The 27,074-nt window shown below is 46.4% G+C and overlaps 1 protein-coding gene and 1 long non-coding RNA gene across 2 annotated transcripts; one reads left to right on the top strand and one right to left on the bottom strand.

The window, feature by feature from the left end:
* Positions 1–1,739: 1,739 nt before the first annotated feature.
* LOC125548820 (uncharacterized) lies at positions 1,740–4,322 on the bottom strand. The gene is made up of 4 exons (XR_007301174.2): positions 3,869–4,322; positions 2,917–2,972; positions 2,510–2,627; positions 1,740–2,148 (listed from the first exon to the last, which is right to left on the bottom strand). It is a non-coding gene; the product is annotated as an uncharacterized LOC125548820 (long non-coding RNA).
* A 12,603-nt stretch (positions 4,323–16,925) lies between these two features.
* Positions 16,926–20,338, top strand: LOC125548819 (uncharacterized). Its single transcript, XM_048712358.2, has 3 exons — positions 16,926–17,291; positions 17,382–17,525; positions 19,701–20,338. The coding sequence occupies exons 1-3, from the start codon at positions 16,948–16,950 to the stop codon at positions 20,152–20,154; spliced, it is 942 nt and encodes a 313-aa protein (XP_048568315.2). The 5' UTR covers positions 16,926–16,947; the 3' UTR covers positions 20,155–20,338.
* The last annotated feature ends 6,736 nt before the right edge of the window (positions 20,339–27,074 follow it).

Below are 27,074 nucleotides of genomic sequence, written 5' to 3'. Positions count from 1 at the left end.
AAGTAGCTGCTAGGCAGGGGATCGCCAGGCCACATCCGGACTATAAGACCCTTCATGGCCTGTTCGGCCGCCTTGTGAAGCTCGACCAGTTGCTTCAGCTGGTCGCTTAAGGGCATTGGGTGTTCGGTCCCAGTATACTGAGACCAGAACAACTTTTCCGTCAAGCTCCCCTCCTCAGCTCGGTAAAACTCCGCGGCATCCAGTACACTGCGGGGAAGATCTACGAACGCTCCTGGAGAGCTCCGAACTCGGGTAAGTAAAAGGAAAGTTTCCTTCACATGTTTGCTTTGCATAATGAATGCCTTACCCGCTGCTATCTTCTTCACCGCATCAATCTCCTGGAGGGCCTTGTGGGCTTCAGCCTTGGTGCTCTATGCACTTTTGAGCGCCTTCGCAAGCTCGGACTCTTGCGTCTTAGAGTCAAGCTCCAAGGACTCGTGTTTTTTGGTGAGAGCCTCGAGCTCTTGCTGCACCTCACCTACCCGGGCTTCTTGCTTTTCCCGCTCAATGCGCTCCTTGGCCGCTTTGTCTTCGGCCTCGGACAGGGCCTTCTTCAGGGTCGCCACCTCGGTCGTGGCCCCTGGCAAATTCATGATGATCCTATTACTTTACAACCGAATTTCTTTTTAATATATAGACAAGGTATTGCTTACCTTTGCTCTCCTCGAGCTGCCTCTTGGTAAGGCCGAGCTCTTCCTCAGACCGCTCAAGGTCCTGCTTCAGTGCAGCGACCTCCGCAGTACGTGCAGTAGCGGCCAGCAGTGAAGCCTGCAAATGCACATAGACATATTCTGTTTAGACTCCTGAGTCATTATTTGATCCTCTATTCGGCCTTTCTTCGCGAACGCCAAACAGAGCATCAGGGGTTACTGTCTATGCGGTAATATTTTCCTATATTTTGATTGCTTACCTGAAAGCCTATTAGGAGGCTGGCACAAGCTTCGGTTAGTCCGTTTTTGGCGGACTGAACTTTCTCGATCATCGCACTCATGATAGTGCGGTGCTCTTCGTCGATGGAAGCGCCGTGAAGCGCTTCCAGCAAGTTGTCTGGTGCCTCTGGATGGACAGAGGCCACCGGCACGGGAGGCTTGCCCCTCTTAACGGGGGGTCACCCGCCAGAGTCTGGAACCACCGAAGGTTCTGGCGCAGTGTTCGGCTGGGGGCCGAACTTTGAGCCCATGGGAGTCTTGCTCCCTTTGTGCCCAGGGTCCGGAAGGTCGCCTCGAGGCACCCCCAGGACTACCTCCCCTCGGCTCGGTGCCTTTTGAGACAACACCTCGACGTTGTCCGTAGGGAAAGGGGTGGAGGCGGTCGAAAGTGAATCGCTATTCATATGCGACGAGTCCAAAGAACCGTCCGACGAAGATACGTCGAGACGGGCTCGGGACGGACTGCATAATCATATTCGGCGTAAGGAGACACTACTAGGGAAAAGGCTAGCAGCAGCGCGGGTTTTAGGTGTATCAGTAGCGCGGGTACCCGCGCTACTAATAAGGCGCTACAGTGCGTGAAACCTGCGCTACTACTAACTTTGTTAGTAGTAGCATGTGCCACCCACGCTACTGCTATTACAGACCCGCGCTACTACTAATGAAGTAGTAGTACCGTGCTTATAATACCAGCGCTACTAGTATCCTAAATACTAGTAGGGAACTTTTTTCCCAACGCTACTAGTAACAAATTAGGAATTGAAAAAAAATAAAAATAGATGCAGTTTTCATGAATGGAGATCAGAGACACATCCAATGCAAAATAAATTTCACAGCACCATCTTAACACTTGCAGTGTTCATGGATGCAACATTGAACATCTCAACACGAAGAGATCACGAGGACGCACACAACCATCATCAAAAGGTTGGTACCTTCCCTAGCGTTTCACCACCAACCTAACCAGACCACTTCTCTAGATGTATGTACAAAGAGTCGAGGTCCTCCACCTTGAGGAACTCCAGACGGTGGCGTCGTCCTCCACCTCGGTGACCTCCGGACGGTGGCGTCGAGGTCCTCCACCCCGGGGACCTCATGCGTCGCAATCACCTGGACGATAATCTGTATGACGTGGTCGCGAGGCTTCACGGTGAAGTCTGCCTCCGAGTAGTTGAAGAGCACGACTCCCATCGGGCCGCAGTAGTCCTCGTCGGTCACCCTGCACCCAGTCGAGAAAGTGAAAACTTATTGTGCGAAACTATAAAGCAGTAGAAGTTAGAGACGTGAACCATCAGTTTCACATTGGAAACAGAAACATGTGATATTAGATGAAAGGCAGCAAGCATACTCTTTCTCAAACAAACTTCTCGTCTGTGTACATAACAGTAGCATGGAGTGTGCACTGCTAGTGCATGGTTAGAAAACGCTCTACTGACCATGCTTTCTACCAAGCTAGATATTTATGCAGTATACCACATACTAAGCTTGTGGTTAGCTGATCCATTGGTTTGCTGTAAAATATTAGGGAAAGAAAGGGCATAAAGGATGATGAGATGATGGACCTACATTTCACATTATACCTGATATGAGCTGCAGTTACCATAACTTTGCTTGCCACCTCATAGATGTTGAAAAAAAGTCTTGACAGCAAGGAAACTTCAAACGATACTTCCATGGCATGACAAATGAATGACTTCCCTGCACAAATTGTACTGCTAGAATAAGAAAATTAATGCAAGATCCATGATGTGTTCATTACCATTTTTGTCATCCTCTGTATGGTACTTAAGCTATTCCTCTGAATCTGCTGAAAATTGTCTCACCCTCGAGATCTTTAATAAAAGAAATCAACATTTTTGTGATTTAAAGTTCTTTTTTATATGTGATGGTCCTAGCATTCCGAAAAAATATCAGAAATATTTTGAACATAATCTAACGACAGAGGAAAAAGTAATATACACATGTAATGTTCATCTTCACTTATTACCTGCGTTCACTGGATATGACTACCTCAACATCTGCACATGTTTCTTTTCCCTGCAGCTAAGGAGCAAACATGATATTCATTTTCTTCAGATGTCTTGACTTATAATCCCATAATATATAAGCATAACTAATCACGTAGAGTAATACTGGGATAAATAAAGAAACTTTAATTCACATTTTCCCTATTTGCATATAGTAGTAGCCAGATCTATAAAAATTAAACATCAACTCCTTTGTCATGTAAGCATGATGCACTAGCACAAAGAAGTTGCCGGATTGTCAAAAACCTATGACACTGTGAGACTGAACGAAGCTTTGCATTCAATACTCGTCATTCATGTGTTAAGAGTCTAGCACATAGGTCTACAGAAACAGGCAAGCACGCATCTGAACATAGGTAGCAAATTTAAGCTATCTCGGTACGGCATGTTTGTGTATAAATTGATGAAGTGCACAAATAAACTAATGACAACTCCAAGCTGGCAGATAGACGGACGGAGACCGAAACATTGGCCAGAGTAGAGCTGAAAACGAAGCCGTTGGGTATCACCGATCCGGCAACAAATTGCACAATGTATGTATGTAGCATGATGGAGCGATCAGGAACAACACCTGCAGCCCAATCATGCAGCTTAGACCTGAGGCACTAACGCGTCATCGATCTGCATCGCCCCTGAGCCTCCAGTGATCCCCCGATTTGGTCCCCGAATCGACCCCCAAATCCCTAGAGTTCCTTGGCGGAATACATGGGCGCCCGATGGAGCGCCATGGTGACGGCCCTGCCTACCTAGTGCCTACGCGCGCTACCGGCGGGGGGCGAGACCGGCCTCGGACGGGGGAGATCCGGGCTGGCCGGCCGGACCGGACTCGATCCGGCTCGGTTCTTCACGCGGGAGGTCGTATGTAAGCGAGGAAACGAAGGGAAATCCGAGGAAAGATAAGGGCTTCCTTACCGGGAGGAGGACGGTTTCTCGCTGGTGCTCCGGTGTAGATGGTCGGCGAGGGTTTCCGACGGCGAGAGGCTTCGGGGCGGCCTCTCCTGGTAAACGCCCTCCGACTTGTCCGCCGTGCGCGGGCGCTTCTCGTCGGCGGCCACGGGCTCCTCCCCCTCCTCGCGCTCGCGCTTCCGCGCAAGGGACTGGTGCTCCTCCTCGTCCGCGCCCATCACCAGCCGCCGGGAGGAAGGAGAGAGAAGGGGCGGGCAGAGGAGGAAGGGGAAGGGAGGGGGAGGAGAAGGAGGAGGTGGGGTGTTGCGCGTGGCCGGTGCTCGCCGGAACCGGCCGGCGTTGGTGGGGGCGGCGGCCAGGAGATCATGGGGAGAGGAGCCGGGGTGGGGTGGACCGAGGAGATCGTGCGGAGTTCCTGAGATAGAGAGAGTGGTGGGGTGGGAGTGGATCGGGCCGGGGTGGATGGTGCAGCAGTGGACATAGTTAGTAATAGCGTGGGGTTCTGACCTGCGCTATAGCTACCTACTTAGTAGTAGCGCGGGTTTTATACCCCTCGCTACTACTATGACCTGTTTTAGGGGTATGATGAAGATCATTTAGTAGTAGCGCGGGTTTATACCCCTCGCTACTACTATCAGCTTATTAGTAGCGCGGTTTTTATACCCCACACTGCTACTAATTAGCAGTAGCGCCCGTTTTTAGACCGCATTACTGATAAACTTCTGTGTATAAGGTTTTCCCTAGTAGTGAGAAGCAGTGCAATAAAACATACCATGAATTACTATGGTATCCGGATACTTACGACTTCGCCAGGGGCTTGTCCCTGGGTAACCACTCGTCATCACTGTAGGCAGCCGTCGTGGAGCAGTCCGGAAGGAGGGTCCTTCCCTTCTTGGACCCTTCGGCCTCCCCGGTTGGGGCGACATTCCTTTTATTGTCTCCCCCGGCTAGGGGGGGGGGGGAGAACTTTCCTGTTCCTCCTCCTCGTTTTCATGGGAGGAGTGCGCTTCGGAGTTATCGGATGATGAGTCCGATATAACCTTCGCCGGAGACCCTTTCGGGTCCCCGTGGCCTTCTTCTTGGCCTTCTTCACCGGCACCTTGTAAGGCGCCGGAACCAGCATCTCCGTTAGGAGAGCATCTGCAGGATCTTCAGGTAGGGGGCTGGGCAATCGATCTGCTCCGCTGTCTCTACCCAGTCCTATTAATGGCATGGAAGCTTAGATCGCGCTCATGATTAAACTGGGGGAAATAAATATCCTGTGAGATATAAAAACTTACCGGATTGGCATGGCGCTTTGCGCTGAGTCCGCGGTCCTCATTAAGGGGAGGAGGTACCTCGGCGCCCTTGAACAGCACCTTCCAGACGTCCTTGTGTGTCGTGTCGAAGAGCTCTCGCAGTGTCTGGTGCTTGGCCGGGTCGAACTCCCACAAATTGAATAACCGTCGTTGACACGGGAGGATCCGGCGGAAGAGCATGACCTGGACCACGTTGACGAGCTTGATTTTCTTGCTCATCGTGTTCTTGATGCAGGTCTGGAGTCCGGTCAGCTCTACCGGGGAACCCCAGGACAGGCCCTTCTCTTTCCAGGAAGTGAGCCGCATGGGGATTCCGGATCGAAATTCGGGGGCCGCCACCCAGTTGGTGTCGCACGGCTTGGTGATGTAGAACCACCCCGATTGCCACCCCTTTATGGTCTCCACATAGGAGCCTTCGAGCCAGGTGACATTAGGCATTTTGCCCACCATGGCGCCTCCGCACTCTGCTTGCTGGCCGACCACCACCTTCGGTTTAACATTGAAGGTCTTCAGCCACAGGCCGAAGTGGGGCCTGATGCGGAGGAAGGCCTCGCACACAACGATAAACGCCGAGATGTTGAGGATGAAATTGGGGGCTAGATCATGAAAATCCAGCCCGTAGTAGAACATGAGCCCGCGGACAAACGGGTGAAGGGGAAATCCCAGTCCGCAGAGAAAGTGGGTAAGGAAAACTACCCTCTCATGGGGTTCGGGCGTAGGGATGATCTTCCCCGCATCTGGCAGCCAGTGCGCGAAGTCCGCGGCCAGATATCCGGCTTCCCGTAGCTTTGTAATGTTCTCCTCCGTGAAGGAGGAGACCATCCACTTGCCTCCCGCTCCGGACATGCTTGGAGTGGTTTGAGGAGAAAGACGCGAACTTGGGCGCTGGAGCTCGAGTGTCCGAGAATGGATAAGCAAGGAGGAAGAAGGCGTGGGTAAAAAGGGTGAATCTTTGTCCCTTTATAAGGGCGGAAGAGGTGACACGCCTCCCAACTTACCTGGTAAAATCGCTTATTCCCCGAACGCCGTAATTGATGGCACGGTTGGGTTACCCATACCCGTATTGATGAGAATCCCGTGATAAGGGGACACGATCTTTGCTTTGACAAGACGTGTCAAGAAAACCGCCTCGCGATATGTGCAGTGCTGGTTGAGAAAAACGGTTCGAATAATGACTGGGCCGTGGTATGATGTCATGTTGCTAAACGTGTCAGCAGATTAGATTTGTGGAAATATTATTCTCTCTACGGTGGTATGTGGAACTTGTTTTGCAGAGCCGGACACTATCCTTGTGTTCAAAATCTTCTATGGAGTATTTGGAGGAAGAACCCGCATTGCAATGCCGAAGACAAATCTGCGCGCCGGACTCATCGTCATTGAAGCCTGGTTCAGGGGCTACTGAGGGAGTCCTGGATTAGGGGGGCTCCGGACAGCCGGACTATATCCTTTGGCCAGACTATTGGATTATGAAGATACAAGATTGAAGACTTCGTCCCCTGTCCGGATGGGACACTCCTTGGCGTGGAAGGCAAGCTTGGCAATACGGATATGTAGATCTTCTTCCCTATAACCGACTTTGTGTAACCCTAGCCCCCTCCGTGTCTATATAAACCGAAGGGTTTAGTCCGTAGGACAACAACAATTATACCATAGGCTAGCTTCTAGGGTTTAGCCTCTACAATATCGTGGTAGATCAACTCTTGTAATACTCATATCATCAAGATCAATCAAGCAGGAAGTAGGGTATTACCTCCATTGAGAGGTCCCGAACCTGGGTAAACATCGTGTCCCCCGCCTCCTGTTACCATCCGCCTTAGACGCACAGTTCAGGACCCCCTACCCAAGATCCGCCGGTTCTGACACCGACAGATGTGTTGCCATCCTATGATGTTTTGAGTAGATATCCTTTGTCTTTGGGTTGATTGATGATCTAGATTGATACAAGCTGTATGTTTTATTTTGGTGCTGTCCTATTGTGCCCTCCGTGTCGAGCAAGCGTGAGGGATTCCCGCTATAGGGTGTTGCAATACGTTCATGATTCTCTTATAGTGGGTTGCTTGAGTGACAGAAGCATAAACCCGAGTAAGGGGATTGTTGCGCATGGGATAAAGGGGACTTGATGCTTTAATGATATGGTTGGGTTTTACCTTAATGATCTTTAGTAGTTGCGGATGCTTGCTAGAGTTCCAACCATAAGTCCATATGATCCAAGAAGAGAAAGTATGTTAGCTTATGCCTCTCCCTCATATGAAATTGTAGTGACGACTATCGGTCTTGTTAACAATTGCCTAGGATAATTCCGCACATCGATCCATCATTATTCCACACTCGCTATTTATAATATTTATTAATATATTCTAACTTTATGATAACAACACCTACTTTTATGTTTTAGCTCTCCGATATCATGCAAAGTTATCCTCTTCATACCCACAACGTAGTTTTATTTCTCGTTTCTAGTTGGAAGCAAACGTTCGGGGTACGTAGAGTCGTATCAGTGGCAGATAGGACTTGAGAGAATATTGGTCTTACCTTTATCTCCTTGTGGGTTCGACACTCCATACTTATCACTCCCACCATTGGGAATTGCTACGATGATTCCCTGCACTTGGGGATTATCATTATGCATTAGAGACAGCTGCATTCACGTTAAATAGGGCACCATCTAAATCCGTTGAGACGACACCATATGAACTGTGGTTTTGTAAGAAACCCAAGTTGTCGTTTCTTAAGGTTTGGGGTTGCAATGCTTATATGAAAAAGCTTCAACCTGATAAGCTCAAACCCAAATCGGATAAATACGTCTTCATAGGATACCCAAAGAAAACTGTTGGGTACACCTTCTATCACATATCCGAAGGCAAGATATTCGTTGCTAAGAATGGATCCTTTCTAGAGAAGAAGTTTCTCTCGAAAAGAAGTGAGTGGGAGGAATGTAGAACTTGATGAGGTAATTGTACCTTCTCCCGAATTGGAAAGTAGTTCATCACAGAAATCAGTTCTAGTGATTTCTACGCCAATTAGTGAGTAAGCTAATGATGATGATCATGAAACTTCAGATCAAGTTACTACCGAACATTGTAGGTCAACTAGAGTATGGTCCACACCAGAGTTGTAAGGTAATCCTTTCTGGAATTCATGTTACTAGACCATGACGAACCTACAAACTATGAGGAAGCGATGATGAGCCCAGATTCCGCAAAATGGCTTGAGGCCATGAAATGTGAGATGGGATCCATGTATGAGAACAAAGTGTGGACTTTGGTGGACTTTCTCGTTGATCGACAAGCCATTGATAATAAATGGATCTTCAAGAGGAAGATGGGCGCTGATAGTAGTGCTACTATCTACAAAGGTCGAAATGTCGAAAAATGTTTTCGACAAGTTCAAGGTCTTGACTACGATGAGATTTTCTCACTCGTAGCGATGCTTAAGTCTGTCAGAATCATGTTAGCAATTGCCACATTTTATGAAATCTGGCAAATGGATGTCAAAACTTTATTCCTTAATGGATTTCTTAAAGAAGAGTTGTATATGATACAACAAGAGAGTTTTGTCAATCCTAAAGATGCTAACAAAGTGTGCAAGCTCCAGCGATCCATCTATGGACTGGTGCAAGCATCTCGGAGTTGGAATATATGCTTTCATGAGTTGATCAAAGCATATAGTTTTATACAGACTTTGGAGAAGCCTGTATTTACTAGAAAGTGAGTGGGAGCTCTGTAGCATTTCTGATATTATATGTTCATATTGTTGATCGGAAATGATACTGAATTTCTGGATAGCATTGAGCATCAAGATCTATAGAGATAGATCAAGACGCTTGATAAGATTTTTCAATGAGTACATACCTTGACAAGATTTTGAAATAGTTTAAAATGGAACAATCAAAGAAGGAGTTCTTGCCTATGTTGCAACGTGTGAAGTTGAGTAATGACTCAAAACCCGACCACGGCAGAAAATAGAAAGAGAATGAAAAAGTCATTCCCTATGCCTCGGTCATAGGTTCTATAAAGTATGTTATGCTGTGTACCAGACCTATTGTATACCTTTGCTTGATTTTTGCAAGGGAGTACAATACTGATCTAGGAGTAGATCACTGGACAGCGGTCAAAATTATCCTTAGAGGACTAAGAAAATATTTCTCGGTTATGGAGGTGATAAAAAGAGTTCGTCGTAAAGAGTTACGTCGATGCAAGCTTTTGACATCGATCTAGATGACTCTAAGTCTCGATCTAGATACATATTAAAAGTGGGAGCAATTAGTTAGAGTAGCTCCGTGTAGAGTATTGTAGACATATAAATTTGCAAAATACATACGAATATGAATGTTGCAGACCCGTAGACTAAACTTCTCTCATAAGCAAAACATGATCACTCTTTGGGTGTTAATCACATAGCGATGTGAACTATATTATTGACTCTAGTAAACCCTTTGTGTATTAGTCACATGGAGATGTGAACTAATCACATAAAGATGTGAACTATTGATGTCAAATCACATGCCAACGTGAACTAGATTATTGACTCTAGTGCAAGTGGGAGACTGAAGGAAATATGCCATAGAGGCAATAATAAAGTTATTATTTATTTCCTTATATCATGATAAATGTTTATTATTCATGCTAGAATTGTATTAACCGGAAACTTAGTACATGTGTGAATACATAGACAAACTGAGTGTCACTAGTATGCCTCTACTTGACTAGCTCGTTAATCAAAGATGGTTAAGTTTCCTAGCCATGGACAAAGAGTTGTCATTTGATTAACAGGATCATGTGATTGACTTTACCCATCCGTTAGCTTAGCACGATGATCGTTTAGTTTGTTACTATTGCTTTCTTCATAACTTACACATGTTCCTATGACTATGAGATTATGCAACTCCCGGATACCGGAGGAACACTTAGTGTGCTATGAAACGTCAAAACGTAACTGGGTGACTATAAATATGCTCTACAGGTGCCTCCGATAGTGTTTGTTGAGTTGGCATAAATCGAGATTAGGATTTGTCACTCCGTGTATCGAAGAGGTATCTCTGGGCCCTCTCGGTAATGCACATCACTATAAGCCTTGCAAGCATTGTCACTAATGAGTTAGTTACGGAATGTTGCATTACAGAACGAGTAAAGAGACTTGCCGGTAACGAGATTGAAATAGGTATTGAGATAACGACGACCGAATCTCGGGCAAGTAACATACCGATGACGAAGGGAACAACGTATGTTGTTGTGCGGTTTGACTGATAAATATCTTCGTAGAATATGTGGGAGCCGATATGAACATCCAGGTTTCGCTTTGGTTATTGACCGGAGATGTGTCTCGATCTCTAACCCGTAGGGTCCGCACACTTAACGTTAAGTGATGATCGGTATTATGAGTTTATGTGTTTTGATGTACGAAAGATAGTTTGGAGTCCCGGATGTGATCACGGACATGACGAGGAGTCTCGAAATGGTCGAGAAATAAAGATTGATATATTGGATGACTATATTCGGACACCGGATGAGTTCCGGGGGTCATAGGATAATTATCGGAGTGCCAAGGAGTTGTCGGAACCCCTAGGGGATCTAATGGGACAACATGGGCCTTGTGAGAGAGAAAGGAAGGGCCCTTAGGGCTGCCCCCCTTGGGAGTTCGAATTGGATAAGGAGGGGGGCGGCGCCCCCTCTTTCCCTCCCTCCCTCACTCTCCTTCCTTCCCCCTTCCTCCTCCTAGTTGGACTAGGAAAGGGGGAGTCCTACTCCTACTAGGAGGATGACTCCTCCCCTCCTTGGCGCGCCACAAGGGCCGGCCGCCCCCCTTGCTCCTTTATATACGGGGACAGGGGCATCCTAGAACACACAAGTTGATCATTGATCTCTTAGCCGTGTGCGGTGCCCCCTCACCATAATCCATCTCGGTCATATCGTCGTAGTGCTTAGGCGAAGTCCTGCGCCGGTAGCTTCATCATCACCGTCATCACGCTGTCGTGCTGACGAAGCTCTCCCTCGACACTCAGCTGGATCAAGAGTTCGTGGGACGTCACCGAATCGAACGTGTGCAGATCGCGGAGGTGCCGTACTTTCGGTGCTAGGATCGGTCGGATCGTGAAGACGTACGACTACATCAACCGCGTTGTCATAACGCTTCCGCTTACGGTCTACGAGGGTACGTGGACAACACTCTTTCCCTCTCGTTGCTATGCATCACCATGATAGATCTTGCGTGTGCGTAGGAAATTTTTTGAAATTACTGCGTTCCCCAACAGTAACTTAGAGTAGTAACATGCATATGTTACTAGTCTATATTACTACTTCCACAGTGGGTAGTAATATATGTGTTGTGTCATGCATCACTTCATTTATTAGGTTGTAGATTCATCTTTTTTTTTTGATACGTGCGATGTTATAATAACTAGCTATGTTACCACATGCCTTTTTTCTTCATTAATTACATGCCACATCATTTATTTTGTCTAGATAAATGTGATGTTATCATCTATGTTACTTCCATTATAGATAGTCTTGGTAGTATCGTTCAAGTGCAACCAGCAGCAGGCTGTACCTAGAGAGATGAATATAAACCACTCGTGCCCAAATGAAGTCGGATTAAATCGAATCGTTTTCATGATTCGCTCAGGCCTTTTCAAATTAAGGCTCAAGCCAACGATTGGCTGCAAGTGAGCGTCTAGAATAGTGCTGCAAATGCATCTGTACTCTGATCTTAAATAGCGCCAACTATATACAGAAGCATGTAGAACGAACTTCGAGCAATCGCTGCAGGCCCGCAACCAGCCAACCGTACCGCATCAACAGGGTATTGACTGGTGTACTGTGTATGTACAGCGAGCTCAAAGGAAATGAATTCGTGATGGTGCTGGGTAAGTTACTCACATTCTCTCTCTCTCTCTCTCTCTTTAGGAAGAGCTACATCCCATCGATGATGATGATGACACAGACAATCATCGTATGTCTCGCTATATTCGTGCTTCTCTTTTTGACGAGGTTGCTTGTCCCTCTAGATCCTACTCGTTGTGCCTCTCGTCACAACATGTCAACATCTGTTGGTCGGTTTTTTCCTTCAAAAAACATGGGTTGGTCTGACGACCGGTAGATACTCCAGCGCACCACGGAATTCGAAACACCACGACCAGGCAAAAATACTAACTCAAGCTTGTTTGTTCGTAAAATCTCAAGATGATACGGAGCTCAGTCTCTTGAAGGTGCTCATAAGAATAGGATGCGTGTGTGTATGTTCATAAGGGTGAGTGTATGCGCGTATATATGAGCGCTTGCGTCTGTCCTGTGTTAAAAAAAAGATATGATAGACAACGTACACTATAGTGCCCTCACAAAAAAGAAAGTAAAGTGCATTGGTGGAAATAATAGTTGAAAAACGAGTGATTTTTAAGAAACACCCCGTATTATCTTTTGGCCTGTGTAGTATAATTTAGAGACAAGTCAATTTTTTCGTCACTCAATTCTTCCGAAGTTCTAGATTTGACCCTTCGGCTTCAAAATCAACCATCCTACACCCTTAACTCTTCAAGCCGGACAAATTTAGTACTCCATCTCAGCCGAGCTGGTATCACTACCGACTCAACGCGATTTTGATTGGTCTTTGTTGATGTGTGGTAAAATTTCTCTTTTACTCATCATATCTCTTCCTGTCCTCAGCACAATTCTTAGGCAATGGTGAGATATGTGGTGTCCTCAAAGACAATTTGATCCATATAAGAAACACAACCAACTTGGTCTTAGCACAATTAAAGACTAGAGCGCTTGCTGCACATTTTTTTATATTGAAATCTACATTCTTGCACTTGCTCTCTTGATCAAACAAATAACCAAACAGTCTTTACAGCTTTTACAGTGAAACCTTATCAATTTTCAATGACCAATTTCTTCTGTTCCTTGTTTGGTTCGACACTCAGACTTATCAAATAGATCTATAATTGATCTCTTACATTTGTGGGTTATCACTTCTCAATTGTGTCGAATAGTCCACATCTACCATGGAGGCAGCAATTTGACAGCCCTGACCGAGGTAAAGAGAAGAGAATGCCCAATTCTATCACAAACCGGAGCCCGTCACTAGCAACAATGAGCTGAGAGAATAGGTGCAGTGGCGGATCCAGGAATTTAACATTGGGTGTTCAGAAAAATTCACCCTAGTAGATGATCCAATTGGTTCACCGCAATACAAATACAAATTGTTCACTAGCAGTTATATCTTCCTAGGTCTAGGTGTGGGGGGCATATGTCCCCTAGCCGTGAGCTATGGGTCACTCTGTACGTTCGGTTTATTCGGTTTACATGGTTTGGTTTATACGGCTTTTCGGTTTGTACAATATTAATACTTTGGTAAATACGGCATGAAATTAAAATACGATTCAATTTCGGTATATACCAAATTATTTCGGTATGGTTTGGGTATATACCATAATAACCAAAGTTGACGCGAATTTGGAAATGACATAATAATAATTTGCAAACTTATGACTCAAAACATATATTATTTTACACAAATAATATGTAACTATATATATAAGTATATATAGATGCATTGATTCATCTGTTGATGGTTATGGACGTGATTAGCATTTAAAAAAAAGAAAAATGACTATGTTACAAGAAAAAATTACGTGCTTAGTAATGAATTTGACTCATGTACAAGAAAAATGATAACTTGTATGGTTGTTAATCTCAAGAAATATAAATTTATTTTTTACTTCGGTTTATTCGGTTAGCCATTCGGTTTTCTGGTATATACCATAAAAACCAAAGTTCAAAACGGTATGAAAATTTCATACCATACCGAAACCAGAAACCATACAAACCGTAAATTTGGTTCGGTTCGGTTTATTTTCGGTATGGTTTTTTGGTTCGGTTTTAAATGCATAGAGTGGGCTATGGAAATGTTTGGTTTGTGACAGGGCTGCCTTAGGTCTCACGTTGTATGTGGGACGATATGCACTGGACAGTGGTATCCCCGGCGTCTACGGCTGTGGCGGCCACCACCGCGACCCTCTATGCTGCGACGCTTGGTCCCGTACTGGGCCGTCGCTCCTCCCTAGTAGTGGCGGCGGGCATGGCACTGGGCGACTCATCCGCGTGGAGCTCCTGCGTTGGTGGCTCCCCCGCGTGGCAGTGGCTGTGGCTCGCCATGCCCATCGGGTTGGGTCGCGAGGAGCGGCGAAGCTAGATTATGTATAAGGAGGACCAAGTGTTGCTAAAACAAGTTGGGGGAGGGCCAAGCTGTTGAAAACTGAATTTTTAGTAGCAAATAGTGACTAATTCTGTCACTTATCATATCAAATTTGCAGCAAATGGTTGATGTTCCGGTCTCCGCCACAGTCGTGAGAGCGTCGCTGCCTCGTTCATGCCTCTGTGGCTCTGTGGGAAGAAGGAAGAATCGCTGGCTTTTCTTTTTCTTTGATTTTTTTTGAGAAAATTGTTTGGTGAGTGGACAAGGATCGCTTGGCTGGGTGAGCCTCTCGTGCGTGCGTGCGCCTTAGTGGACATAATTTTTTTGAGGCAACCCTAGTGGACATAAGTGGTCCGAAGCCTGAAGGTGCAAGGGAACGAAGTCAGTGGGCTGTTGCTGCCTACCTGCTTGCTGAAATAGGCGCATTGGGCCTGTAAAATAGTGTATCTGTCATATATGCATATATATATATATATATATATATATATATATATATATATGAAAAAAACTGCATAAATTTTTGGGTGTACATCTGTACACCCATGCCCCATGTTGGATCCGCCCCTGAATAGGTGACGGCGTCTATGCGGTAGAGGTACCTCAGTCAACCTTCGGGTCACACAAGGGCATCTAGAGGAGGGAATTATTCAGTATAGGGTGCAAAGATTAGTTGCTAAGTATGTGCACACAGTACAATCAATTATGGTTAATTTGCTCCTAGACACTGTATTTCCACATTTCTAAATCCATTTTTAAAGATGGTTGAACCATATTTCTTTGCATAATTGATGCACATTTTCATAAGGCACGAGTTCTATCTCATGAGGACTTATTTCACCCATTTTAAGCAAAATAAAACAAAGGGAGCACTTCCACTACAAATGAACTGTATCCATATATGTAGGACAATATTATGTTGGGCCATGGATCTATTGTATGCAACAATAAAAGCCAATATGGTGTATGCATGTTCAGGAAAAAGAGGTTCGAGCCAAGTAGGTAGCCTATAATCAGTTGGATGAGCACACATGACTTATTGGACCCTCCCGTTGCCACATTTGGGTGGGTGGGTGGGTTCCAACCCTCTTCTCCATGCCAAACTATCGGCATTGCTTTCTTTCTCTCAATTTTCGCCTCACTGAACTACCCAATTATGACATTAGTTTTTTGTGTGAGGAATGTCTAGGGTATTTTATCGCTTGATTGGATTTTGAAAAGACAAATCATGCCTAAAGTCGAGGTGCTATAACTTGGGAGTCAATTGAGCCTAAAATAATACAAGAGAAAAGATGAACCAAGATGTACTCTGGGATGAGTAGGCTCACCGAACTACCCAAATATCACATTAGTTTTTTCTCAAGGAATATTTAGGGTATTTTATGGTTTGTCTGGAATTTGAAAAGACAAATCATGGCTAAAGTCGAGGTACTATAGTTTGGGAGTCAAGTTAGCCAAAAAAATAACATGGGAGAGAAAATGAACCAATATGGTCCTTTTACTATTTTTTTTGCATGGTAAAAGGATTGTATTAATCAAGGAAGATCAATACAATCCTGATGTCAATTGCCGCCAATTTCATCAGGTCCATGGTGAAGCCACACAACAGTATGTGGTTCAGAGATCCATAGCTGGGCTAGAGCGGACCTTTTTTTTAGATGACTATTTCCTATCACTCTTTATTGTAAAAATGACTCCTGATACAATATCCACATTAAGCCACGTTTTTTTTTGCGGGAACACATTAAGCCACGTTACCCTAATAAACAACCATTGGATTATGTTGAGGATTAATCAAGTCCTGTAGAATTTGGCAGTATGGGCTTACGAAAAGTCGCTTTGTATAAAAAGATACATCTCTTGCCGAAAGAATATCTCCTTGTGGAAAGATGTCTCTTTAGGGAAAGACATGTATGCTGATCAAACAGTATGTTTTTTTATGGAAGGGGATGTTACTTGGTGAGATGATGACCCTTCATGGAAAAGTATATTTGAAAACAAATAAGAACACAATTATTTTTAGGTTAGCATGTTACAAAATTTGCTTCAGGTTTGTATTAGCAGACTGTAACACTATTTCTATTTTATTTTTTTGCGATGTCTGTAACACTATTTCTATGAAATAAAATCCATGCTTTACCCCGAAAAAAAAACAATACGAGGAACTAATATATGTAAATTTAATACTCGTATTTCAATTAGTTTATGCATCCTAACAATATTTGAGATTTACAACTCTATGCTTAAAGGACACTTTTTTTGTTTAAGCTCAAAAAATATCTAATAATACCGGCAGAAAAGCGCAGACAGTACACTAGCTTTCCCTATTTGTGCAACGACACACTGTGCTGCAGCCGAATCCAACGGTCGAGCAGCCGCCAAGGGGTCATCGACGGCTCATGAAACGTTCTTACCTGCATGGGACTTTTCTTCATCGGTGGAGGTTGACTTTTCTGCAGAATGCAGATTCCAGTTCAACACTCCAGTACGGAGACTCCACAGGCCTACTCGCTTTTCCATTTCCACCTGCGAGCCGCGGGTTATATATGGCCGGCCAATCAATCCCTCCACAAGCGTGGGCTCCTCGTCCAGGAACAAGAGATGGGAGATGTGCTGAGGGCTCACGACGCCGCAGCCACCGCCGCCGACGACGAGGCTGGCGTTTGGCCCGGCGAGCTCGACGAGCAGCTCATACGGGAGCTCCTCAGCGATGACAGCCTCCTCGGCTCCATGGCCCCGCCTGACGACGGCTCGGAGCGCCCCTACCGCTCGTGCGGCACGGGAGGCGCCCCAGCCGCCGCGCCGTGCAACGAGCCGTTGCCTCTGGCTTCGGCGTCGAGCATGGCGCTGTGCTCGTCGTACTCCGGCCCTACGATCAGGGACATCGAGAAGGCGCTGTGGTCTCGGCCGTACACCTCCACCCAGCGCTACGGCTCGCTGTACTTGTAGGTGCACTCGTGAGTATTTTGCACCGATCGGTCGCTGTACGTTCGTTGATGAAGCAATCTGTGTGTTGTGTTTGGTTGCAAAAAAAGCCGCAGGTACGGAGCGCCGGGCACGGCGCCGGAGCGCAAGCACACGACCAAGGTGAGGAGCTGCGGCGGCGGCAAGACGCCGATGGACGGGTACAGGTGGAGGAAGTACGGGCAGAAGTTCATCAAGAACAACCCTCATCCCAGGTGCAGTTGATCGATACATCTAGTAGCTATATATTTTCCTGCCCACACCAACTTCTGAATTAGTGTACTTTGATCGCTGTTCGATGTTTGCTCTTCATGAATGCATGCATACATATAGCTGGATCATGCATGCACCGGCCGAGTTTAAGTTCAATGAATTTCCCCCATATGGATTGATTTCTTCTTTTAATAAGGAGGCCATCCCTTGGATTTCTATTAAAGAAACCATCTGGTTCGAGCCCTAATACAAACTACCAGCATTTATCATACAATAAGCTCGAACCACGACGGATCACAAGCAAGCTGAAGTAAAAAAAGAGAACATCCAATGGCATGGAGCGCCACAAACCATCATACCCACAGCTCAAACACCACAGACACCAGCGCGCCTAAGTTTAAACTTGGAGATGAAAGCTCGAAGGGAGATGAAAGCTGGCGCAAAAGCTTCGCATGTCAAATCCAACAGCAGAGCACCCAACCTGTTATCCTAGCCACCAATCTGTAAAACACCATGTGTTCATCCATCCCTAAAACGAACGATGCACTTCACTTGCTACCTACTTCGACTTGTTAAGTGGCCAGTGGGTTCTTTCCCTTTCCCTCTTCCTGTATCTTTAAATCTGCTAAACTGTTAACCTTGGTATGGAAGTAATGAACAAACTTAATGGTCACAACTTCTCTCTAGGCTTACCTGCTGTTGAAGTTCCTCTATTAACGGATAAGGTTTTTCTGCACACACTAGTGTGCCCCATTCGTGGGAGACTCGGGGTAGCGTGAAGAGCTATAGAGCCGCGGTAGCCGGTAGATAGAAGCTGGAGAGCAAAGTCGCTGCGGTGACAGTCCATGTGTCCGGGCCGGCCAAGGCGCGGGTTGTCGGCCATGCATGCCGTCACGTGTGCTACTCCGGTCCAGGTCCAGTTTACGCACTGTGCGAGCTACTACTACGAGATCGACAACACCTACAGCAAGCCCTTAATTAAACCTGCCGCGCGTCTTAAATTAAGCAACAGTTAAACTAACAAGATACCGGGATCCGGTCCAATAGCAACTGACGAGGACAGCTTAGCTAGCACTCGTCAATGATTCGTCAATCATCGATCAGCGATCATGCATAATTGTGCGTGGCAGTGGCACCCGCCTGATCGAGCATTCATTCACTTAGTCTAATAAACGAACTGGCCACTTGATTAATTGCCTCTGTGATGACGAGCTCAGCATTTCGGTTGAGGAGCGGGGGAGCCTTTAATTTCGCAACAGCGACGTATTGCTAGTTGTCTGGTTCCGGCGAAAGTTCGTCTCTCGGAGTCGGAGGACACATCCACGAACTCGAGCCGAGTCGGTCTCACTGTGTGGAGACGCACGACTTGTAGGATAATGAGAGGTGTCGCTACGCTGCATGTGCCATCCAGATTCAGAAAAACGGGCTGGTTTTGGACGTGCTGCCTTATCGACCACCTCCCCTTCCCATCCATTAACTCTTGCGGCGACAAGGAAGGCGACGGTGTTAACATCGAGGCTTCTATGGAAATGATGACGGGGAGCGATGTTCGAAATGCAGTATTGATTAAGATAGTCGGCTCTTCTTTCATGTGTTCGTGGGATTGCCTCGTCCTGTTCGTTGCTAGGAATTCGGGGCTACGGTGGTAGAGCCTTGGTGGCGGATGATGACGGGACTAGGTGATCCATTCGGTGGCATTCCATGACGCCAATCTATACCTAGTTTTCCATCTCAGTCGGATCTGCATTATCTTCTCGTACGTGTCTGATTTTTGGCACGGATCTACGATATGAGCTGCGTTGATGATTGTCTATGGCGAAGTTGAAGCCATTTCCTCAGGGTTTAGGATAGCGATAACGCCTTGTAAGAGATAAGTGATGACGATAACGCATGCATGCTGTCTCGACATGACCCGCTTTAAAAAGGTGTGTGGGGTATCCTATGTGCCTCGCAGGAACTTGAGTTGGTCTTCCATCTGGTTTTCAACAAATTAGCTAGTCAACTCTCTTCTATTTATAATTAATAAATGAGATAATAATAAATTTATCTTCGTTAAAAAGACAAGCATAAAAAAATCTTGCGGCGACAAAATACATAGATTTTTCTAGTGCCTTTTTTTACCAACGATTGACCATGCATGTACGTGTCATTGACCTCTCGTTTCCGCACACATGCAGGAGCTACTACAAGTGCACCAGCGCACGGTGCAGCGCCAAGAAGCACGTCGAGAAGTCCACCGACGACCCGGAGATGCTCATCGTCACCTACGAGGGGTCGCACCTCCACGGCCCGCAGACGACGACACTCCGGCGCCTCCAGCCCCCGGACGCCGCCGCGGACCTACCCGGCGCGGCGGGCGACGCCGTCGCCGGCGCGGGGATCGGCTGCAGCGTACGGCCATCACATGGAACGTCGTCCGGCGACGATGCGCGACGAGAAGGCAACGAGCCGCTGCAGGGTCGTCACGAGGGACGACGCGCCCATGGCGCCGTGCAGCGTGTGACGCCGGCGGACTCCTCGGCCTCTTCCCTGCCGCATTTTGCTGCTGCCGTTGACGCAACCGTGCTTTCTTCTTCTAGCCTGGACTCACCATGGTCCCTGGAAGCTCTACTTCCCGTAGAGAGGATCTAATCGAGGTGACTAGCTAGGCAACTTGGGCGAGAGCGTCTACTATTGCATTGCATTTGGCATACCAGGTATAATTAGGAGTATACCACTCCATCCTTTCTAAATTACTTGCCGCGAAAATGGATGCACCTAGATGTATTTTAATTTTAGATATATTCATTTATATCCATTCCCGTGACAAATAATTTCAGGCGGAGTGAGCATAACTTAATAGTAGAGATAAATAGATCATATGAACGATCATGAAATCAACGGGATTTTTTTTCGAGAGTACGCCAAAAGCATAGCGTATTTTTATAGAAGGAAGAAAAGTTGTTTACAAGAAGCCGCACAAAACGACGAGTCATCACGGCGGTGGACTCCAACTCCACACAAAGAAACCCAAAGCCTACTCTCTTACAAACCTAGCTAGACCCTCAACTCCTACTCTCGCCGATTTTCATTCACTGGTAGAAAAAAACCCCATTCGTCCCGGTTGATAAGGGCCTTTTGTCTCGGTTTGTGAACCGGGACTAAAGGGTCGTTACTAATGCCCTAACCCTTTAGTCTCGGTTCTTACACGAACCGGGACAGATGGGCCTCCACGTGGCCGGTGCGCCGAGCCCAGGCAGGAGGGCCTTTGGTCCCGGTTGGTGGCACCAACCGGGACCAATAGGCATCCACGCGTCAGCAATTCAGGAGCTGGGGTTTTTGTTTTTTTTGAAAAGGGGGGGGGGGGGTTGGAGGTTTTGGGGTTTTAATTTAGGTGTTTCATATATTGTGTTAGCTAGCTGATTAATAGAGAGAAGTGTCCTCTCTTATGTCCGTGCTTGGACAACGCTATATATACGTATATATAGAGAGGACTAGACACGCTAGCTAGTAAGCAAATAAAGGAAACAGAAAATCGTCATGAACATATGCATACAGAGAGAAGTGATATCGACCACCTCTCCTTCTCCGAGAGATTGGTCGAACAACAAGTTCTCGTATATCTATCCGACACTACCGGCTACATATATACAATAATTATCTCTTACAATATAATCTCCTAATTATATATGAACACAGGGTCCACATAGTATTCTCCGATTTCAGCGATCACGTGGTCAAGGAAGAATGCCGCCAATTCCTCTTGAATTGCTCGCATACGATCTGGTGCTAGGAGTTCATCCCGCATCCGAAACATCTAATTTGAACAAGGGGGTTAATATATATATATATATATATATATATATATATGAATAAATGAAACTCAACACAAATGATGGTAATAAAATAAAATTGTGAATATTATTGCTTACGCACTTCATATTGTTCGTCAGAGTACCCTCGTTCACAGGTCGTGTGGCGGATGGACTCGTAAACGTAGTATCCACAGAAATCATTCCCTTATTCCTGCCACAACCACTTTACAAGAAATAGAGGTCAATCAAACTGATAAGCAAGCATGCCAAATGGTATTGATGAAACTAGCGCTTGAATCACTAGGAGATGTGCGGAACATGTTACTATAGTACTTACTTTCCGGTGTCTAAATTGCAGCTTCTACGGTAGTCCCGGAGCTTTTTTGGTGAATTCTCTCCAAACCCTGCCAGACAAAGAAAACAATTACTTGATATATCAAGAAATGAACAAAATTGTTGATATGGTGGATAATGATCGATTTAACTTACTTCTCGAGCATTTGAGTCATGTCCGCATAGTCCTGGGGATCTTTTCGTCTCGAGTCTAGGACGGTTACTAGTCCCTGCTCAAGCTTAATCTCTAGGAGAATATAATGGAAACTGCACACGCATGCATAACTCATCAATTACATTACTATAACCTAGACTAATAAAGGAAACCGAATATGCACAAGACAGTAACACTCACTTGAAGTTGTAAGGAAAGGGTATTATATCTTTGTTTTCATTTATTACCAACGATCGTAGCAAGTTGGCCTCGGTGTCTTCGGCACAATATTTAACCTCAGTTGCATCTATGAGATTTGTGTTAATGAACCCAATATCACCGATTTATCTTTTCTTCAATTCGGCAATCTTCAATCTGCATAATATAGTGAGGATAATTATAAATACATGCAATTAAAGAGCTGACCTATATAGAGAGACTTAATGATAGAAGTAGTACTACTTACAGACAGTAGCAAGTGACCGTTGCTTTACCGAGGGACTTCTGATTGAAAAACTGGAAGAACTCCTCAAATGGAACATTCAACAGTTCAATTCCAACGAGGTCATGCTCCTCTCTAACTCTCAGCGTCAAAGTATTCCTCCCCCCAGACTCTCTGTATGTTTTCATGTACCAATCATGGAATCTTCGCATCATCGTTGTTAGAGATCTTTCATCTTTGACGAGAGGCTTCCCGTACTCGTATTTGTGTTCCTCCACCTCCAAGAACTCATAATGTACATCGTTGGGCAGGTAATCTCCAAGATTGCTATAACCGGGCACCATCCTCGGATCATTAGTAGGCACCTTGAGCGGGGGCACGATTGGTTCGCTTGTTCGACGAGCTGGGGAATTTTTTCCCAGCTCGTCGTTCTTTTAACCTTTGATCACTGACAGTACTTCCCGACCGCTCCGCTTCGACAAATGACTTTGCAATAATGCGGTCATAGTTGCCTTTCGGCGGAGACTTTGCCGGTTTTTTCAGGGCAGCCAAAGTGCGCCTCGCTTTCACCGGATCTACCTTCTCCTCCGGAGGTGGATGTTTCTTTACTTTCACCCCTTCAAAGAAGTTCCTCACTTCGGCTCGCGCGATCTTGGCGTTCTCCTCCGGGGTCCTCTCGTATGGTAACTTCTCTGGAGTCTTTAGAGAAGGACGGAATCTGTATTGCCTCCCGCCTCTGGCTGTACTGCTAGACGCCGGCAGAGCAGACGGAGCGGCTGCGGCTGTCTTCTTTCCTTGCTTACGAGGCGGAGGAGAAGGACTACGATGCACCGGAGCAGCCGGAGCGGCGGCGGGTCTCTTCCGCCCTTGCTGACGAGGCGGAGAAGGAGGAGGCTGGCTGCTCGGGCGCGCCGGCGCAGGCGGAGAAGGAGGCGGAGTGCCGCCACGCGCCGGAGAAGGAGGCTAGTGCCCTGATCACTCGCCGGAGGAGGAGGCGGAGTGCCTCGACTCGCTGGAGGAGGAGGAGGAGGAGGAGGAGGCGGAGGCGTCCAGTTCAGAAGCTTGATGAGCTCCTTCCGCCATAGGCATGGAGTCAATAGACAAGAACCCAGCCGAGTCTCCCCTTCACCGGTAGGGTAGTCAAGTTGGAGGTCCTCAAATCCCTTTGTTATTTCGTCCACCGTCACCCTGGCATATCCTTCTGGAATCGGACTACAGTGAAAAGTTGCGCCGGGTTCAGTAGGTCAAACAGAGCCGACAACCGCCTTGACTTTGAAGTTCTGCCATTGTGTCATAAGGTGGCAATGTTGAGACTCCGTGATAGCATCCACGGGGTAGCTAGCAGGAGCCGTCAAGACATGCTCCGGCTGAAGCAGCTCGGTGGAAGCCACGCTGCTTCTCCGCTAAGATGGCGGGGTAGCTTCGGGGGTAGTTTCGACAGGTCGCTTGCTGCGAGCTACTTCTCGTTCCTCTAGCGCTTGAACCCTTTCGTGCAGCGTCTGAATTTGGGCATGCTCCACTCTTTTTCTCCTCTCCTGGCATTTGTAACCGCCTGCGTCCGGAAAACCAGCCTTCCACGGAACGGAGCCTGGCGTGCCTCGTGTCCGTCCAGGGTGCTCAAGATTCCCGAGGGCCATTGTGAGCTCGTCGTTCTCTTTGTCTGGAACGAACGTCCCTTGCTGCACTGCATCGATATAGTGCTTTAGCTTCTTGACTGGTATGTTCATTTGCTCGTCCGTCCAAACGCATTTTCCTGATACAGGGTCCAAGGTTCCGCCAGCCCCGAAGAACAAAGTCCGGCAACGGTCTGGCCAGTTTATTATCTCTGGTTCGATCCCTTTATCAAGAAGATCATTCTCAGCCTTGGCCCACTTAGGCCGGGCTTTGAGGTAGCCACCAGACCCCGTGCGATGGTGAAGCTTCTTCTTTGCAGCATTTTTCTTGTTTGTCGCCGACATCTTCTTACTCTTTTCCGATGTCTTGTAGGCCACAAATGTGGGCCAGTGATCTCTGATCTTCTCATATCTGCCAATGAATTCTGGTGTCCCTTCTTTGTCGACAACGTTTTCAGCTCATTCTTCCACCTCCTGAATAGGTCTGCCATCTTCTTAAGAGCATGAGACTTGATTAATTGCTCTTTAACTGGCTTCTCCAGATCCTCCTTTGGCGGTAGGGTGAAATTTGCCTTCAGCTCAGTCCAAAGATCATCTTTATGCATATCATTGACATAAGACACCCCAGGGTCTTCGTTCTTAGGCTTACACCATTGCTGGATGCTGATCGGGATCTTGTCCCTAACAAGAACCCCGCACTGAGCAGCAAATGCTTTCTTTGTCCGGATGGGTTCAATCGGCATGCCATCGCGCGCGATTGCTGTGATCTCAAACCTTTCATCCGAGCGCAACTTTTTCTTCGGGCCTCGTCTCTTTACCGAAGTTGTGCTCGATTCGGAGGGCTAGAAAAAAGAATAATTAGACGAGAATTAATTAATATGTGTACATACCAAAACAATGAATGCATCAATTAGCTAGTCATCACAGGCTTAACTAATATATTTACCTGGCCGGACTCTGTTCGGTCACCGGAGCCGTCACCACGGGCTCCTTCTTGCACCAGCATTGGGTCACCGGAGCCATCATAATCATGTCTTTCCTCCTCCATTCTTCGATCACCGTAGCCTTCTTCTTCTTCACCCTGTTCTGCTTCCAGACCATCATTGTTGTTAAGATACGACATGACATCACCTCCGGCTAAGATTATGTCCCCCAACACCTGTTCTTGTTCCTCGTCTCGTCCGAACTCCACTGTTTCTGCAAACATTACAACATGGCAATTATTACACAAACATGACAGCATGTGGATATATTAGTGGCAAACTAGACCTAGCTTATTCCGGGTTTGGGGTGGCCTCGGCAACGCTTCAAGGGTAGGGGTGCGGCGGGAGGGGGTAGGGGACCGACATCGTTTTTTTCTAGGGTTTGGGTGTCCTCGAGAGTTTTGGTCGAGCGAGAGGGTCGGGGGGTGCTCCCGTGGTATAAGTTATCATGGTCAAAGTTATCCGGGAGGGGGTTATATCGACAACGACGACATACATACATGGGAAAATAATGTTACCGGGGAGGGGGTAGGTCGAACCCCCCCCCCCCCCCCCCGTGTTGAAGTTATCGGGACACGGGGTATAACGACAACGACATATCCGATAAAAAATAAGAAGACGAAGAAGAAATAAAAAGAGGAGAAGATTGAAGAAAAAAAGAAGAAGAAAAAAGAGGAGAAGAAGAAAGGAATAGAGGAGAACAAGAGAAAATAGAATATTCTATTTTCTCTTCTTCTCCTATTTTCTCTTCTTCTCCTCTATTCCTTTCTTCTTCTCCTCTTCTTTTTCTTCTCTTTTCTTCTTCTTATTTATTTCTCCTCTCTTCTCCTTTCTTCCTCTTCTTATTTTCCTTTTTCCTCTCATACTTTTTCTTCTTCTTCCTTTCCTAGCTAGATATATAAAACTTTTCTAAAAATGTAATTTTTGCATACATACATGAGAAAATAATGTTATCGGGGAGGGGGTAGGTCGAACCCCCCCCCCCCTCGTGTTGAAGTTATCGGGACACGGGGTATATCGACAACGACATATCCGATAAAAAATAAGAAGGCGGAGATGAAATAAAAAGAGGAGAAGAAGATATTAATAGAGGAGAGGATTGAAGAAAAAAAGAGGAGAAGAAGAAAGGAATAGAGGAGAAGAAGAGAAAATAGAATTCCTCTTCTTTTTCTTCTTTTTTCTTTTTATTATTTATTTCTCCTCTTCTTCCTCTCCTCTTCTTCTCCTTTCTTCCTCTTCTTATTTTCCTTTTTCCTCTCATTCTTTTTCTTTTTCTTCCTTCTTAATATCACTTAGCAACTTTCTGACAAAATACATGAAGTAGTATTGCTTGTTTTTTTAAAATGTTCAAATAGAAAATTTAGAAAAAAATTAAAGGTTTTGCCTAATGCATTTTTCATATGAATATACAAACATTTGCATATTCTACAATAATTAATATCACCAAAAAAATCTATGAACAGAAAAAAAATACTAACTTTTCTAAAAATCTATCTTTTGCATACATGAACATATATATACACAGAGAACATACATACATATATACATTTTTATAAAAATGCAAAAAACAAAAAATCTAAAAAAAGGACATATACACGCTCCTTCTTTTCCTTCTTCTTCCTTCTTCCTTCTTCCTCTTTTCTTCTCCAACACAACACTTTTTTTCTTAAATGTTACATATGAACATATAAAGAGCATTATACAGCATATACAGAGCATTATATATATAGTAAACATACATACATACATACATACATCTTAAAAAATGAAAAATAGGCCGCGGTGGTCGGCGACGACGACGATGGTTGGCGGTGGCGCTTACGGATGGCATGCGGGGACGGCAATGAGAAGGAAAGGGGAGGAGGCAGGGGCTCACAACGCGGGGAGGGGTCGAGGTCGCCAGCCGGAATCGGTGTGGCGGCGGACGAACGGTCTCGGGGATGAACGGGTCGCGGGAGCCGGCGTGGTGCTTCCCCGGAGCGACGGCGACGACAGGCGCAGGGAGGGGTCGGGGCCGGCCTGAGGCAGAGGCGGTGGCGCGTGGGGCAGGGACGGCGTCGGGGCGACGCGGGGCAGCGGTGGCGTCGAGGCGGTGAGGTCGGGGCAGCGGTGGAGCGGGGCGGCGACGGCGTCGAGGCAGCGCGGTGAGGCAGAGGGCGACGGCGCGGGTGACGCGCGGCGACGGGGGCGGCGACGATGTGCGGGGGCGACGATGGCGGCAGCGACGGGCAC

The sequence above is a fragment of the Triticum urartu genome, chromosome 3A, assembly GCF_056163025.1.
Source record: "Triticum urartu cultivar PI428250 chromosome 3A, HENAU_Tu73, whole genome shotgun sequence".
Classification (NCBI taxonomy): domain Eukaryota; kingdom Viridiplantae; phylum Streptophyta; class Magnoliopsida; order Poales; family Poaceae; genus Triticum; species Triticum urartu.
This window is presented reverse-complemented; position numbering and strand designations above follow the sequence as displayed.

What these genes read in the sequence shown, in the direction of transcription:
- LOC125548819 (XM_048712358.2), top strand. Translation starts at nt 16,948, where the DNA reads ATGGGAGATGTGCTGAGGGCTCACGACGCCGCAGCCACCGCCGCCGAC. An exon ending in CGCTACGGCTCGCTGTACTT is followed by an intron (nt 17,292 to 17,381) that starts GTAGGTGCACTC and finishes TTGCAAAAAAAG; the next exon opens with CCGCAGGTACGGAGCGCCGG. An exon ending in AAGAACAACCCTCATCCCAG is followed by an intron (nt 17,526 to 19,700) that starts GTGCAGTTGATC and finishes GCACACATGCAG; the next exon opens with GAGCTACTACAAGTGCACCA.